Here is an 18,268-nt window from a genome sequence, read left to right on the forward strand (position 1 = left end):
GTCTTGTAGCTAGAGGCGCATCGTCCAACAACAGTGCCATCCCATTCCTCAAAAAATGTTCATAAGTGATGCCATTTAAGATTTTGGGCAGGAAAAATGGCTCGATCAAATGATTGTTGATGACGCCCTGGGCGTGCGACAGTGGCTGGATGAAAATTACCCAAAGAAATGGATTGGCCGAGGTGGCCCGATTCCCTGGCCGGCTCGATCCCCGATTTGACGCTTAGCGACTTCTACATTTGGAGCCACATGACACCGGTAAACTTGCAAGAAGAACTCAGGGAGAGGATCTTAACAGCTGGTCAACACATCAAAGACACCATCACATCACGAGTTACAAGACCAAATGTCCGTAAAAACCTGCGTGCCTGCATTCGTAATGGAGGTGCCCACTTTGAGCAAGACATGTAATGTTCTTTAATTGTTTTGTTCATTGATTCCATTCACATGAACATGAATGAAGTATTATTTCTTGTACACAAATGTGAATGTTAGCAACATTTGTACCTTGTTGGATAGCAGATGACACAAGGAAGTAATTAAAGTAATTTGTATGCTTCGTGTCATACCATTTTTGTTATTAATACGTTGCCAAGTAAACTACGTAAGAGTGCATTTTTTATCATCACTTGTAAGTTTAGACCCACCCGGTACTTACATGTGATTGTTATTTGGGAAAAACTTTTTATTTCAACGAACCACTTATTTGTTAGCTATCAGAAAATGCTGAAATAAGTTCCATACAATGAGCAGTTTTTTCTCAATTCATCTTTTTATGAGGAAAATTGTCATTTTTTAAAGAAACAAAAGAAATTCGATTATCTCGAAAACTACTAATTTTCGGACGGGGTATCATATGGTCAAATTTATTACAAATTGTCTTTACTTTAACCCCTTTCAGGGAATACATCTAATTACCAATCACCCTGTATATTGTCAAGAGATGCAAATGTGCATTTCCATCTAAAAAAAATGGTTTGAGAGAATTAACATTAGTGCACAAGCAGTTCTTTTAAATGCAAAATGAATTCCCGTTCTTAATGTTGTAAATTTAATGCTGGCAGATTCAACTTCAGAAACACAAATTTTTGAAGCACTTCTGGAAGTAACCTACTTCTCTTATTGCAAATCTGTCCAGCTACACTGAATACTGATGCAGCAGGGATGCCCAAGTATTTTCTAACCACTTGCTTCAGGTTTGCATACTCATTTTTTAATTTCCAATACAACAGCGGATCCTGGTCACGTGGACTAGTTGGTTCAGCAATGTACTGTTTTATTTCTGATTTTGAGGTAGGTTGATCCTCTGAATGAGAGTTTGCAATAACTTTATTACAAATATCTACAAATGATGAAAAATCATAACCTAATTTTCAATAAATCTTACAAAATTAAAATATAAAACTTATTAGAAGGTAAAAAACTCTAGTGTAATCTGTACCGGTTTAAATATCGGATTTTTGCCGATTTTCATACATCCGTAATTGGCTTCGGCACATCCCTAATTATAACTATAATAAAGAAAATGTAGTAACTGAATAGTTTGTGGCATTGTGTATTATATCGAGGGTGTTTTGTAGAATGTGCAACAGGGATCAAAACAATCTACTTTGAAACGGTTTGTTACGAATTGTAAGAGAAGAGACATCACAAACACAACACAACACAGGAAGCAATAATAAACACAACAAGTGAACCCATACAAGCAAAATGCCACAGGGCGGTTTGGTGAGTGTACCTGCTTCCCCTTTCACGTTTGGAATCATACTTTTCAGCTAGTTTTGTTTCCCTTGGCCGGACAGTATATATATCTTGCATACATACTAGTAGTTGGTTAGTGTACATTAACTGTAAAATAACCTTCTAGAAGTGAAAGAAGTGTGAATTATGGTTTCATTCCATCCAAACTAATAGCAGGACTGCTCTTGGGATTTCGGTATGCCCGAAATATGATAGGGGATTAAAGTTTGTATTGCCATTTTAAAAAAAATTCAATTTCATTTTTTAACTTTCATATAAATTGCAAGAGAAATAAGATAAAGTCCTTTAATAGTTATCTTTGCCTGTATCTTCATATGATAGATTTAATATGTTCTTAGAAGTGGCCATTTTACTGAAAATAGGTACAACAATCCTACAAAGCCAGGAACTGTTCTTACCTGGCATTTTTCTGTTTTCAAAGATATATTTATTCGTAGAAATTATTTTATTGTAAAAACTCTCACATGTACATATATTAGCCAGAATTTTTACTGTCAGTGGCAAATTCCAAATAAATATGGAAATACAATTTGACAAGTATTTTAAGAGAAGGGAAATTGGTCCACCATCTTCACCGGGATCGCCCCTCCACGAACGTATATACACCAGGTTGATGCTCAGAACTGCACTTCAACCCAGAAGATGAGAGTGAAGTAGCTCTCGAAAGCTTGGAATATTTTCCACAACACCTGGTCGATAACCCGAGAGAATCTATTCAGCACCCAGAATTTTTTTTATTTTCCCAGTTCGAAACAGTCAGTTGCATTCTCCTCCCCAAAATTCAGAAGAAGTTTTGTTTAGTCAACGTATTCAGATAGAATTACTTTTACATCTCTTCATACCCACACTTGAATAATATAATTCTTTACCATAATTTCCTTATAAAGATCCTAACAATAGATCAATGGAACATTTAGGGTGTTGTTTTATCAGTCAAAAGATAGCATTACATATTAGAGAATATCTTAATGTAAATTGTCACTTATTATTATTATTATATTTTTAAGAAAATTTACTGAAATTTCAGTAAACTTGTATAATGTGTTGTTATATTCCAGCTTACGGAGCAGCAGTATCAGACTGCCTCATTGCTGCAAGATCAAACTGCAGAACAGCTGCAGGACATAGCCTCACTGGAAGATTACCAGAATGCTGGTCTGCAGGACGAGGGACAAAGTCTACAAAGCCCAGTTCAGTTCCAGAGCCACACGACACAGGATTTTCAGGCAGCCCTGAATTCCCCTCTTCCAGTCAGTTTGGCAGGTTACACTTACACATCACAGAACCAGGCCACAATTCAATCAGCCTTGTCTTCGCCACTACCTAAGGATTCGTCGGTGTTATCCAGCTACAGCTCATCACAAACGAACCAAAATGCCATTCCTTCCCCTCTTCAGAAGGACACGTTCAGCTACTCCCCTCATGCTCAGAACAGTCTGTCGACCCAGTCACCGTTGCCCTCTCCGTTACATCACGATTCGCCAAGTTTTACGTATCCGACCCCACCTGCAAGCCAAGAAGGGCAGTCGCCATCATTCAGCCAGAGCATAGCCAGCAGCATGCCGTTGCAGTCTCAGCAAGTTCAAACCGAAACGTTCGTTCAGTCCGTTATCTCATGCTCAGTATCAGGAAGTGACGTTCCAGTTGCCGTGTCTTCTCCGCTTACTGCATTTTATACTAATTCGCCCCTCATGACATCATCTTCGGCAGCTGTGGAAGCGGCTCTTTCAGAAGTTCTCCCGGCAGGTTCCATGGATGCCGTGACCGCAGGTACTCATTCTGGTCACGTGCGAGGTAACAGTTTGAACATGTATCATGGCCTGGGACTCACAAATCCATCCCCTCCACCGCATTCACCTTTGTCCACCACTCCTGTTCCCTCCCCACTGTCATTATCGAGCGTTCCTGCATCATCGTCATCTGTGTCATCCCCTCTCCCCTCCGTGGGTTTCACTCCTACTCAAAGTCTAGTTGCTCAGTCTTCGACCTTCCCGCTGTCCCCACATCACACGCTCCAATCACAAATGATGCCAAATTCCGAGGATCCCCTTCTCTCCAGCAGTCCTAAGGATTTCGGCGGAAGAAAGAGATTTGAGTTCGGAAGCCATTCGTTCAAGTTGATCGGCAACAGTGTGGTTGGTGATTTGGGGTTGGGGAATGGAACTCAAAATGCATTGACAGGGATTGTGCTGGATAGCAACGGAGAATTGAAGTTTTTCCAGACATCCAATCAGACTAAAGGTTTCGTTGTGTCAAATGTCAATACGGCAGTGCTGGGAAGTAGTGTATTCCATAGAAACAGTGAAGTGGATGCCTCCTCAACCAAGCTAGTAAATTCTAGATGTTCAAGAAGCAATACGCCTGTTCAGGGAGCTGTTAGTGGAAGTAATGTATCTTCTACCACACAACATACTCATAATGTGAGAACTCAGAGGCCAAAGGTTCCAGTTTCTTTAGATAATCTGAAGGAAGAGGTGGAAGATGATGTGTTTCTGAGTCCAAGCAGGTAAGTTTCATTCTTTGAATAATTTGAAGAGCTCGGGTGTAAAACATGGTAAGTGACATTTTAGTCATTTCTGAGTTCATTAAGAAAAAAGGTTATTAGAAGCTATACTGTAGATAAATTGTTTTCATGTTGTGTTTACCAATTTCACAAGGCTTCACTGAGTCCAATGCAAATTGTATGGCATGGCAATTTCACTCAAAAATTGAAGGATGTCACATTTTACTTTGTAACTCAAAAATAACCAAAATGTCACTTACCATGTTTTACACCCGACTCCTTCATTTTATTTTTAAGATATAAAGGTTAATGCAATATTGAAATAAATAAAAAAGAACATCTTATAAACCTCCTGACTTTGCACATTCTGGCTAACTGTGCTATTATACCACAAAAGTTACAATGGGAGAGAAAAGTTATTTGGTGTGATGATTAGTACATCTACAGGAATTCAAAAGTTCATGAGTATGAATCTTCAAGTATGTTCTTAAAAAATAGCATTGTACTATTTTACTACCTGTACAGTGTTATATAGTATTTCTCTGTGTTTGTTAAAATGCTGAGGTCAGATAAGTACACATTTTATTTTACACTAACTTTCTTCAGTTTCCCTATACACAATAAATGGAATCTTCCATGCAAAGACTACAAAACTTCACTTGAACATCATGTATTAATATATTCAAATGTATTTTCTAAAGATATACAAGGTGCATTCAATAAATAAACCGGAAAGTAGTATAGAAAATCTAAAATACGACCGTGATTATTATATGTTTGTTATTTTGTGAAGGCATCTGTAAGCTATTCATAGCTGGGGATGGCACGCTTGCTTCATGCACGGGATGCTGGGAAACCGTCACACAAGATGGTGGTACAGGAGTGCTTCAAGCTGGAGCAGCAAAGTGTCGTGAGGTTTTTGTTGATTGAAGGCGTGAAACCGATAGAAATTCTTCGCCGCATGACAGTTCAGTACGGTGACAACTGTATGAGTCTATCACAAGTGTACGAGTGGGCTGAGAAGTTCAAACAGGGCATAACCAGTGTTGAAGATTCTCCGTGTTCAGGTCGCTCTATCACTGCAGTGACGGAAAGCAACATTGCTCAAGTGGAGGACTTGATACGGGAGAACCGGTGTATTACTGTCAGAAATTGCTTCCCAGATGGAAATAAGTGTAGGATCAGCCCACCATATCAGTCATGACATACTGAGGTTCAGGAAAGTGCGTGCAAGGTGGGTTCTGAAGCGTTTGACACCGAAAATGAAGGAGAGATGTGTTAATGTGTGCAGGGAGCTCTTGTGCCGTTATGAAGCTGACTGTGAGGCATTTCTTCATCGTATTGTCACTGGAGATGAAAGTTGGGTTCATTTTTATGAACCAGAACGTAAGAGGACAACAGTGGAATGGTGACATCCTTCGTCTTCCAGACCGAAGAAAGTGCGTGCTCAACGGAGTGCCGGAAAGGTAATGTTAACTTTGTTTTGGGACCACAAGGGGCCAATTCTTCAACATTACATGCCCAGAGGTCATAATGTAAACAGTACCACCTACTCCAACCTTATGTGTGAAAAAACTGCAACCAGCCATTCTGCAGAGACAATGTGGTCTGGTGTCCACTGGTGTACTTTTGCTCCATGACAATGTGAGACAACACACTGCCAGTTTCACATTGTCTACCATCGAGGACCTAAAGTTTGAGTGCTTACCCCACCCTCCATATTCGCCCCTTCCGATTTCCACAACTTTGGCCCACTGAAAGATGGACTAAGTGGATCGAGGTTCTAGAATGACGACGAAGTCCACTCAGTGGGCATGAGTGGTTATGCACGTGTCTGAAATAATTTTTTTCCTGTAGAATCAGTGCCCTTATCAAGCGCTGGTGTACGTGCATTGAACTACGGGGGCACTATGTTCAAACATAGTACTATAGTTGTTTTGGTGCTTCTAATAAATATTTGTTACAACATATTTCCGGTTATATATTGAATGAGCCTTGCACAAGTAAACTGTGTTCCTTTGTTAGGTACTGTTAGGAATGATGCTGATTTTCAGTATGAGTTTTAAAGGTTTATTTAATTTTTAAAACTGTAATTTAATCATATTGGTTTAAACATTAAGTGCAAAGTAGAATTTAATATTTCCGTGTAAAATTGTAAAGTTTTAGTTTGGAATTCCTGCAAGTAATAATGTAAGTTTGTATTTTAGAATATCTAGATGAGTTTCTACAAAATCATATTAGTATTTTGGTAATTCGTATTGATCAGATCTGCTCCATGTCACAGCAGTTCTTTGTGGACAAGATGGGCCAAGCTGTTGTCTTTCTAACATGGAGTGTGCCACGATTTCTCTTCAAATAGCTCCCCAATTATCCTCACACAAGTAACGAAGAAATCATGTTGACCTCAAACAAAAAAGAGAAATTTCTAAATGAAAAATTGGTAAAACGTTTTTTTCTTATTGGTGGGATGCTATATGTGAAGAGTTAAGGTGTATTGGAGATCCTATCAGGGGACAACCTGCACTTAAAGATAAGAGCACTTATTTTAATGCTTCCAATGCCATTCTGACTTAACTGTGATTTCAAAAATAACAACATACTATAAAATGTGTATTTAACATAAGAGATTCATAGTTCTTATCAAAGAGACGAATTAAATGCCAGCTGATATTTAATTTAAAGGATATCTTGTTAATTATAGAAGTATTCATTCATAAGAAAATATAAATAAGTCATATATCATGTCATATATGTGTTTTAACATTTTCCCTCACAATAAGTAACTTAGCAAAATAATTTAACCTATTATGTTCCAAAGTGAACCTAAGGAATGTCTTTACATTCCTCAGTGCTGAAACAGAACAGATGGTGACTGGACAGGCACATATCTAGAAATATATTTCAGCAGGAGTGCAAATCAAATGTGTCACAAATAATAATATAAATGTTTATAATTAATATGTTAAAAATAATTAATAAGTATATTCATAATAAAAAAAAGGTAAAGTGTTCCCCTGTGCTTAGCACCACGCCATGAAGGCGTATAGGGGGTGTGGGGGTAACGCCCCACACTTTCTTGATCCGGTCGTGAGTGGGGTGATGTGATCAGCATCACGCCCCTGACCGCCTTTACCCCCCAGGGTTTCCCCCAGGTACCCATGTTATTCGATGCTGGGTAGGCGCCGGGGCCGCTTCCACCGTTAGAAAAGTTCCCGGAATAATTATTTAAATAGGTAAATTATTAATTTAGTTAATGTTATTATTACTTAATAAGATGGAACAAGAATTGTGATGTAACAACACATATTCATTATCTAGGTTACATGTAGTTAAGATTGTTAAAATATGTATAAAAACAACTGTCCTGCCAAGGAAATTAACATAAAAATTTAAAACTCTAATATTTATTGAATAATAAAAAAGGACGTTATGTCCAGTTGAAGAAAAGTATAGTTCCTGAGTGCTATTTTTATGCGTTTTATAAGTAGTAGGTACTGTCAATTTGAAGTCGTATGATCTCAATATAATCCTTGCCTTCATGAATGTTATGTGGAAATTGATAACCATTGATTATACAATAAATGCTAAATACATGTATTTTGATTTTTTTACTGCCACCTCCCCTCTATGACCAGAAAATTCAATACATACATACATCTGTGTGCTTTTTTAAAGGGAGAATAGTTTGCACACAGTCCGGTAAAATCTAAATGCTTGTCATGTGACAAATAGTGGTTATATGAAACACCTTTTAGGTATTTCTTGTTAACTCGTATACCTAGTGGCAGTTACCAGTATCAATGCATTGATGTTGCAAGATAGTAATGCATTTATTTCAATCAACAGGGATCGATGTTACCCTGATTAATGTGTAAGATATGCAGAATGATAGAATGATTTGCAATGTGATTATTGAATAAATAAATAACATTGTGTAAAATTCTTATTAAGAGTGACATGGTATGGGTACATTGTAAACAACATTTGTAAGCTTTATAACAATTTAGAGTAATTTTAATTACTAAGTAAATATTAATGTGTATAAGATTGGTATCAACATTTGCTGGAATAAATTAACAGCAGTATTGTCATAGAAAGCATTGAACAAAACTCTGCATGTAATACTCGCAAAGTCATTATTATCTACCTGGTGAAAACACCATATGACAAGTTACAAGAAATATACAATCTAAATCTTTATTTTATCCACATTACATTCACAAAACACTAGTCTGTGATATTTCTGTACTGCTTTTTGTTTGTTTCTCATATTTGTTACACCAACAGGGAACACAAGATAGGTAAACAAGAATAGAATTATAAATTGCCATCCAGAAAGTTTTTAAAAAGGTGGGAGTGGTTCAACTGCTGAAAGAGCATTTGAATGTCATTATGGATATGAAAATAGAGTTAAATAGTTAAACCTATATTTTAAATAAAAAATCAAGAGCAAGGGGGAGTTGAGTTGAATTGCGATTTTTTTGGTATTAAGTCCACTGCATGCACAAGGCTAATCGAGACTGGATTTACAGTTTAAAGTGCCTCTACCAGGTATTGAACCTGGGACCCCTTGATTACAAGGTGACAACGTTACCACTATGCCATTGGAGAGGTCCTAGAAGGGGAAGGATTTCACCCTATTTGTGAGGATTTGTGCACCTATGGTAGTTAATACACAAAATGTACAATGATACAGCATTATACATATAAGTATAAAATGACATATTTCAAAATATCATAATGAAGTCTTCCAGATGATAATTTTGAATCTCCTAGTATAGTCTACAAAAGCAACACACAACATGCTTGTGTATGCAGTTGTTATAAAATACATTCGCAATGTAAAGCCCTATATTGAAAAGCATGGTGGACTTAATTATTCTCTTACTGTTTCAGCATACCTGCCAGTCCAGTCCGATCTTCACGTAAGAAGCAGCGGCCTGAACCTTTGTGTCTCCCATCGCATCCGCATACAGGTTTCCAGTCCAGATTACGATCTCCAAGAATTCAAGATGCACAATCAACTACAATCTCTCCTATCCCATACACTCCTCCACCTATGCTCAGTCCTTTAAGGAATGGTCAAGGCCTATTCTGTCATGTGATCAACAGCAATACTTCCAATTCTGCATCAGCAAACTCATGGGGAAACTCAGTGGTCAGTTCTCATAAAAGTAAGCATTATTTTGATTTTTTAAAAAAAACTTATGTGGTAAACAGTTTAAAACCTTATAGCTTGTGGAGCCAAAGGCACCATCTAACAGTAAGATCTTAAAAAGTACTTAATGAGTAATGTAACAAATGAAATTATGTTAACCCGGCAGGATGCATGCTCTCCACTAGGATGTAAGGATGTATGCTGGGTAAAAATACCCACAAGCAAAATTGCTCTTATGTTCACATTTTCATTGTTTCAAAGCAATCTAATTTGATTAAGTTTGAACATTTTTATTTTGTTAGGCAAAGATGAAGTTGAGGAAAAATGAGAAAGAAAAAGACAGTAAGATGAGTTCTCTCTGCCACAACGTAAGAATGTGTGCTGGCTAAAAATATACCCAGAAGAAACCTTTCTTATAAAGTCCGAATTTGAATTGTTTGGTACTACTTTACTATACCGGAGACACCTATCAACGATTTATTTCGCAATTTTTTACATTGCTAACGTACTATTCTGCATTGCGGAACATTTCTTTGAATTTCTAACGAAAATAATGTATATTTCTTACATTAACGAGTACTTACTGTTGTTCCTTATTCCCCACAAACCATCCATGGGTAGCCCAAAAATTCACGATAGCCACACGAACCATCATGGGGACGAGGTATGCCTACTAGGTTAGGTTAGGCCTGTTAGGTTAGGTTCCATTAGCACTCCTTTCGTTCAATTTAGCATATACGGACAATACGAGAGCGTATTGGGCTCTCGTGCAGAAAGCAAATGGCGGCAGCAGCAATAGCACGTCGGAAATAGATTTTCGTAGAAAACCACATTCATTCGCATTAAAATGGATCAAAACTACATTCCCGAACATCAACAATGCTACAGAAAATGATTTGCGTAAGTACTTTCTCCTGTAAATTTGAAGAAATCCGTCTCTGGTATAGTAAAGTGTTACCAATTGTTTAAAGCATGTAAATAGTAATACCTTCATTGATTAATCTAATTTTATTATTTTTGAACATTTGCATTGAATCACACTGTTAAAAATAAGAAAAAAAATAACATGTTGAAATACCAAACTGAAACGTATGAGCGTGCATGTTTTGGGTGAAATTTTCGCAGGCAGTGTTCCTACAGTCCTGCAGGTGGAACTAACGAATTAACTAACAGCTGATTCAAGGTTCCGTCACTCTGAAAGGTTTGCTGGAAATGTACGGCACAGACATTCATCGAAAGTGAAGTGATCAAAAAATATATTTCAAAATCGACTGGGTAATTTTTACCCACATGCACGTTCTCACGGGTTAAAGAAGAAATTATAAGCAGACTTAATTCAGGTAATGCATGTTGCTTTTCAGTTCATAATCTCATATCTTCTTGTTAAGATGCTAGTGAATGCAGCGGTGTAGTTGTAAAATAAATAGTACTGGAAAACTTGACAAACTGCATCATAATGACATAAAATACTAGTAGTAAATATGTTATGCTATGCAATATGGTGTCATAGTTAATTAACATGATGCTTATTATTATTATTTTCATAATATGTAACTTGTTACACACAGTTAATGTATAACAATGACTAATAGTTGCCTCAGCTGATCATAAATCTCCAGCAGGATGAAATTTAAGAAAAATGAAGGCAGTGTTGAAAGATAGTTTCACCTCAAGTGTCTCGTAACAAAGGAGGTATTGTGCCATGTTTGGTTTTGTTTAGATAGATACAATAAATTAATGTTAAATATAGCAAAAATATAAACTAAATATTTACTATCATTTTGCGAGGCAGGTTACACCCTGGTTACATTAAAAAAAGTACCAGCGCAGTTCCCTGCCATGACTACACCACTGAGTGAATGGAATTAATGTAGTGAAGCTGAAATTGTCTGTTCTAGTGGCAAAACCTAAATAAACACATATTTCTGTGCACTTTAGATAGCAGTTGCGGGGAGAGTCCTGAGGACAGTCCAGGGCCATCGCTTGATCCACCCCCTGAGACTGATGTCACTCCGCACGTGAATATTGGTTCCAAGTTCCAGTGTAGCATCCCTGCCTGGAACCCAAACAGGGAAGAAGCTCAACACGAACCCTCAAGAGAACACCTGCTATGGGATCCAGGCATTAGTAAAATCTGCACAGATAGTGAAAGTGAGTACTTGTACATACTTCATATCATAATCTATGTAGCAATTCGCAGTTAATAACTTGTTTGTTTGGAAAGTTGATTTTGATTTACAGTTAGTTGCTTCAGAAAGTAAGTCAGTTTCTTTGTGTTGGAATTTTCTTTCAAATTTATGTTCTCAAATAAATTACACACAAGAAATGATCAGTACCCATTTGTCTTGTCTTCACACATCCATATATTGAACAAAGTAACTCTAAAAAGTAATGTTATTTCTATTACAAAAAGTAATGACATTACAGTTACTCAGGATGCGAAATCATTTAAAACTGGTGGGGGGAGAAAGATCTTCATCTACAAACCCCCTCCCCCACAAACATATATATATATATAGACGATATACATATTTATAATGTTATTAAAAGCAAAAATTAATTACTAAATTAAAAATATATTAGTATCAAATGAAGTCCACACAGCAGAACCTTTAGTTCCAGAACCTAACTTGACTGAAGTTAAAGATGCTATTTAAAGGCTAAAGAATAACAAAGCACCTGGCATTGATTTAATACCAGCTGAGTTAATTAAATATGGTGGAAATTCATTAATATGTCAAATTCATAAATTAATTTGTTTAATATGGAATAAAGAAGAAATCCCTCAACAGTGGAAAGAATCCATAATTGTTCCTGTGTTTAAAAAAGGTGATAAAATGAACTGCAATAATTACCGTGGAATTTCTCTACTATCAACAACATACAAAATATTGTCTAACATTCTTTTAACAAGACTAACACCATATGCTAATGAAATTATAGGTGATTATCAATGTGGATTTAAACGTAACAGATCAACTACAGATCAAATTTTTCACATCAGACAGACACTTGAAAAAAAGTGGGAATATAATCAAAATGTCCATCAGCTATTCATTGATTTCAAAAAAGCATATGATTCGGTCAAAAGAGAGAAATTATATAATATATTAGTAGAGTTTGGAATACCTAAGAAGCTTGTTAGTATGATAAAAATATGCACCAGTGAAACAGAAAGTAAAATTCGTGTGGGTAATAATATGTCTGACAAATTTACAATTCATGATGGGTTAAAACAAGGAGATGCATTATCTCCATTGCTCTTTAATTTTGCCTTAGAATATGCTGTAAGGAAGGTAAAAGAAACTAAAGAAGGACTAAAATTAAATGGTGTGACTCAGTTGTTAGCATATGCAGATGATGTAGACTTACTGGGGGATGATGTGAATACAATTAAGAATAATGCTAAAATATTTTTCAAAACTGCTAAAGAGATAGGTTTGGAAGTTAACAAAGAGAAAACTAAATATATGCTTACAGGCCGAAACCAAGTGTTAGGTAATAATCAAAATCTAATTATTGATAACAACTCGTTTGAACCAGTTTCCAAATTCAAATACTTAGGAGTAATATTAACAAATGAAAATTATATTAAAGAGGAAATAAAAAGTAGGCTTAATTCAGGAAATGCATGTTACTTCTCTCTTCATAAACTTTTGTCTTCTCGTTTAATATCTAAGAAACTAAAAGTTAAAATATACAAAACAGTAATTTTGCCTGTAGTATTATATGGGTGTGAAACTTGGTCCCTTACATTGAAAGAGGAACATAAATTGAGAGTATTTGAAAATAAGATCCTTAGGAAAATCTTTGGACCTAAAAGGGATGAGGAGACAGGTGAGTGGAGAAGGTTACATAATTTAGAACTACATAATTTGTACTCATGTCCAGATATTATTAGAATAATTAAATCAAGAAGACTTAGGTGGGCAGGCCATGTGGCACGAATGGGAGAGGAAAGAGGAGTTTACAGGATTCTTGTTGGGAAACCAGATGGTAAGAGACATGTAGGAAGGCCAAGACGAAGATGGAGGGACAACGTTGAGATGGACCTAAAGGAAATCGGTAGGGATGGAAAAGAGTATATAGATCTTGCTCAAGATAGGGACAGATGGAAGGCCTGTGTTGCTGCAGCCATGAACCTTCGGGTTTAAGAAGGCTAGAGAGTTAGTTAGTTAGTTAGTATCATTATTATTAATTACATATAAAGAAAATAATTTGTTACTTTGATATATTATAATAATGTAGCAAACTAATTTCCCTTACTAACTAGTTAAAGATGTTAAGAAACTATGAAATACTAGGGGCATTATTATGTTAAGTTCTTATTTAGTTTTTGCTTTATGCCAATATAAATCAATTAGATTTCATAGTTATTCTTGTTTTACTTTTATTGTGGGTATTGATGTAGATTTGTTAATGATCTCTTGAGAGAGTAAAAGCATTGAACACTCACAACTACACTAATTTGTGTATGTTTTCGACAGTGACGTGCGGTGACGTCGACACTTTGGGTAGCAGTCAGTGGCGTGCTCAAGGGGGGGTTGATGTGGGTCACACCCCTCCCCCCTTTAGGGTCTAGTATCCCTAAAAAAAAGAATGTCAAAAACAGGAAAAGATTGCAAAATGATGAACGAGTACTAAAAAAACGTACACGTAAACGCCGCCCACATTCGAAAATTAAAAACGATTTGGGTTCAAATCTCGGTTTGGCCATGGGTATTCTTTGTGTGTGTCCCTTCATCAATTTTATCGTCTCATCTTCGCGATTAGCCAAAAGTGGCGGAAAAGCAAACTAAAATAAACCAAATCAAGCAATCAATCAATGATTTAATTTTTGTTAATTAGCGTCGCTTTTTCTCATATTTGGTTAATTGCGAAGATGATACGATAACATTAATGAAGGGACAAACACAAAGAACACCCACGCCCAGGTAGGGGTTCGAACTCGGAACTCCTGGTGTCGTAGCGCGCTGTGATAACCACTCCCCCACGGTTGGTTGATTTGGTGTTTTAAGTACACTTTATGCACAGAAACAAAACAGGTAACAAAACACACTTTTTTGTAGTTTCTTCAATAATATTCATTTAGCTTTTTGAGTTCTGAGATACATTTTTCATTATTCACTGCAGAGTACAACACATAGGACAAGAATGCACACTCATCACGGGTTCGAATCCGGGCCTGGATTGTTCATATGAGGTCCATTCATCAATTTCATCATATCATCACTCATTCTCATTTTCAAGATAACCAAATGTGGCAGAACGCGCGTTCTCTTGCCCAAATAAATACATCCGTATTTATGACTGTTAGAGGCCAAGAGTAGTATATTTAAATAAAACACTACTAAAACGAGAGTGAGAGAGAGCCCGAGCACATATTTGTAATTTAATCATTATATATTCCATACTTGAAAAAAAAAAGAAAGAAAGCATAACATTATTGTCTGCACATAACACGTTCCCATTTTATAAATAATAAAACTACATCCCATATTATACATACATATTGTACAACATGTAAAAGGTTGAGTAAATAGAGAACATAAGTACTGCAGAAAATTTAACCCTGAATTCTTTAGAGGATTTACAAAACAACTATGAGAAACCAATCCCCTATCTGTCCTATAGGAGATAGACTAGGGGACCTGAAAGCACGTGCTTTCAACCATTGCAGCGGGGGGCGAGAGGGCAAAGGAGGTAGAGGTAGAAATCTTCCTTTTCCTTGGGCCGGCCGTTTCTACATGGAAACTGGTCTGGCGAAAGAAGAGCGAGCTAGGGTATCCAGTCAGCTGTGCCCGCCGATCACACCGATGGATGAGAAGCGCGTGCAAAAGAAAGTGTTGCATATGAACTGTGGCTTTAACAAGACAATAAATATTGTGATTTGAATATAATTCGAAATGTGAGATTGATTGATCTATCTCTGCTAGACTAGCTACTCCTCAGTGCACGTCACTGGTTTTCGATATTATTCTTAGTACAGACGGGATCAAATGAAATGTACTTCCGTTTTCCTACCAACTCAGAAGCGAGTTGGAAACTCTTCATTGCTCCTGTATAGATAAGAAAGTGGGGGAGGGCAGTAGCAGACAAGGCCATCACGCAAACTTATTTCCGGCAAGCTTTCTGTTCGAGTCTTGGCAGTTTGTGGAAGGATTTTGTGTTCTGCCTTCCCCCCCTCCCCCCCGCCTCTCTCTCTCTTTGGATTGAAAAACAGGGTGCGACGATTATGCGATGAAATACGGTAATATATAACGATAAAGCTTTATTTGATTGAAGATGATGATAATAATAATAATAATAATAATAATAATAACCCGTGGCGCAACGATCCATGAGGGCCACGTCCTACCTACCGACTGCCGGCTTCACTTCCACCTGCCGAGGTTGGAATTATGGGGTGACGCGTGGTTAACAAGACAAGTCTTCAGCTAATCTGTGGTCTTCAGTCTTTGCAGGTTTCCATGGCCGCGTCACGCTACTAATTTGTAGCTCCTCAATTTCCTCACGACGGTGGATGGCCACCAACCCCATACACAGGCCGAAATCTCAGAACCAGGTGTTCCGGGTTCGAATCCCGGCCTGTCCATGAATGTTTGATCTTCGCAAATTAGCCAAAAGTGGCACAAAAAGCGAAGTATAATAAAAGCAAATCAATCAATAAATTGTTTATTGTTGGTTGACGTGAATTGTTAATATGCCTAAACTATTAAAATACTCTAATATCAGGTTTTCTGTTGCAAATTATTATTTGAATTTTGAGGGCATCCATGACGAAGTGCTTTGCATACTGCTCTATGAAACCGGAGACCCTATGATCGATTGATTGATTGATTTGCTTTATTTTAATTCGCTTCTTGTGCCACTTTTGGCTAAACGCGACGATGAGGATGGTCGATGAAATGATGAAATTAATGAAGGGACACTCACAATGAACACCGAATGAACACAATGCCAAAGCCGGTGTTTAAGCACTCTACCACGGAGGCCGGAATCCTTCTTAATGTATAGGAGAAATCGTTCTTTGACATCGAACTAAGAACAGTTAATATGCATCACCTCGGAGTTATTATATTTTAAATTTCGAACAATCAATTGAGATTTATTCTTCACCATTATTTTGTCCACATCAAAACTTCCACACAATAAGATCAATTACACTAAGGACAACAGCATTAGAGTCTATGCTTTAAGGAATGATTAAGCACACAATGATGACGGAAAATAATTCACATGATTAAAGTGATGCATTACATCAGTGAAACATAAATTTTCGGTCATGAAGAAAGATTGAAAAACGCAGGGACACAATAATCGATGTGTTTATTTATTTTATTTCGCTTTTCTTCCACTTTTGGGTAATCACAAAGATAAGTATGAAAGGTGTGTTAAGATGAAATTTGTGAAAGGACAACTACAAACGTAAATGGATAGGACACAGTCCAAACCCCACAGACCATTATACTGACCTTATGTCATGACGCCAGATCCTCGTTAGTGTGCAAAATGCACTCCATGGTCACAATGACGTAAGCATTCGTAGAATTGATTTGTATATCATTCTTTCTTTTTTTCAGAAAAACGCGAGCTAAACTATTGCGCGTTCTGTGATATGTTCATTACTTCTCAGGAACACTCGCGGCCTTCAACCAGTTTTATCCTTAAACAAAATTGCGGGTTAGGATGTTAACAGATACTTCAAAGACAATATCCAAAAAATTACTTGTCACATACGCAGAATGTAAAACATTTTTATTTTCTCGTTTCTTCTACATCCCTGGGGAGTAAAGACGGCTGGAGCGTGGTGCTGGTCATATGACCTCCAAAATGTCCGAACTCGAGAATATGCGACACCCTACTGCCACAAACCCTTAAATGTGCCTTCATGGCACGGTTCTATACGCACGACGAACTTTACCTTACCTTTACTACTACTAAGTACTCATGCCCGGAATTTTTGTATTTTTGATCCCTCATTATGTCTCCATTGCTAACCTGTTTCATTTCCAGTCATGACAGCAATTAGTCGATGCAATAAAAATACGTCAAACTTAAAATGAAACAGGTGTCGGCACGCGCGCACACACACACACACACACACACACACAAACACAAACTCAAGGAGAGAGAGAAAGGCGGGGTTGGGGTGGGGGAGGAACACAAAATCCTTCCACAAACTGCCAAGACTCGAACAGAAAGCTTGCCGGAAATAAGTTTGCGTGCTGGCCTTGTCTGCTACTGCCCTCCCCCACTTTCTTATCTATACAGGAGCAATGAAGAGTTTCCAACTCGCTTCTGAGTTGGTAGGAAAACGGAAGTACATTTCATTTGATCCCGTCTGTACAGTATATTTGAAATTAAAAGTAATTGCTTATCTTTTGTTTGTTGGAACAAAAACTCTCCCCCCTGGAAATTTTTGGTGGAGGGGAATTTTGAGGCCAAGATTGTTGGTGGGGGAAATCCCCCCCAGGATTTCGCACCCTGCAGTTACTGATCTTAAGAGCAACTGTATTAGAGTTACCACTACTTTGAAAAGTAAATTTTACTTATAACGTTTTAAGAGTGATTTGTATTTTCTCTCATTACATTGCTTTTCCACCACTTTTACCTACCACAGTGATGATGAATGATGATTGCATGAAATCCATGAAGGATATCATACAAGAACACTAATGCTCAGTCAAAATTTATAAAACAGGATAAATTATGTTTCTACTACTTTCCTTTTGTATCTTTCCCTTTCATTTTGAATACTTTTACTCCTCTAATCAAATGACAAGATATGCTTTCCAAACACTAACCAGACAGGTTTTAAATTTTCACTGCCACATCATCAGTTA

General features: G+C 37.1%; 1 protein-coding gene across 4 annotated transcripts in view; it reads left to right on the forward strand.

Moving 5' to 3' along the window:
• Positions 1–18,268, forward strand: part of LOC146000385 (uncharacterized) — an 891,759-nt gene that overhangs the window by 855,144 nt on the left and 18,347 nt on the right. For all 4 annotated transcript variants that reach the window (XM_083137967.1, XM_083137965.1, XM_083137966.1 and 1 more), the window contains exons 12-14: positions 2,820–4,267; positions 9,161–9,438; positions 11,361–11,573. In XM_083137967.1, coding sequence (XP_082994093.1) covers positions 2,820–4,267; positions 9,161–9,438; positions 11,361–11,573 — 1,939 coding nt within the window. The remainder of the gene's footprint in view (positions 1–2,819; positions 4,268–9,160; positions 9,439–11,360; positions 11,574–18,268) is intronic.

The sequence above is a fragment of the Lepisma saccharinum genome, chromosome 16 (assembly GCF_977018435.1).
Source record: "Lepisma saccharinum chromosome 16, izLepSacc3.1, whole genome shotgun sequence".
NCBI lineage: Eukaryota > Metazoa > Arthropoda > Insecta > Zygentoma > Lepismatidae > Lepisma > Lepisma saccharinum.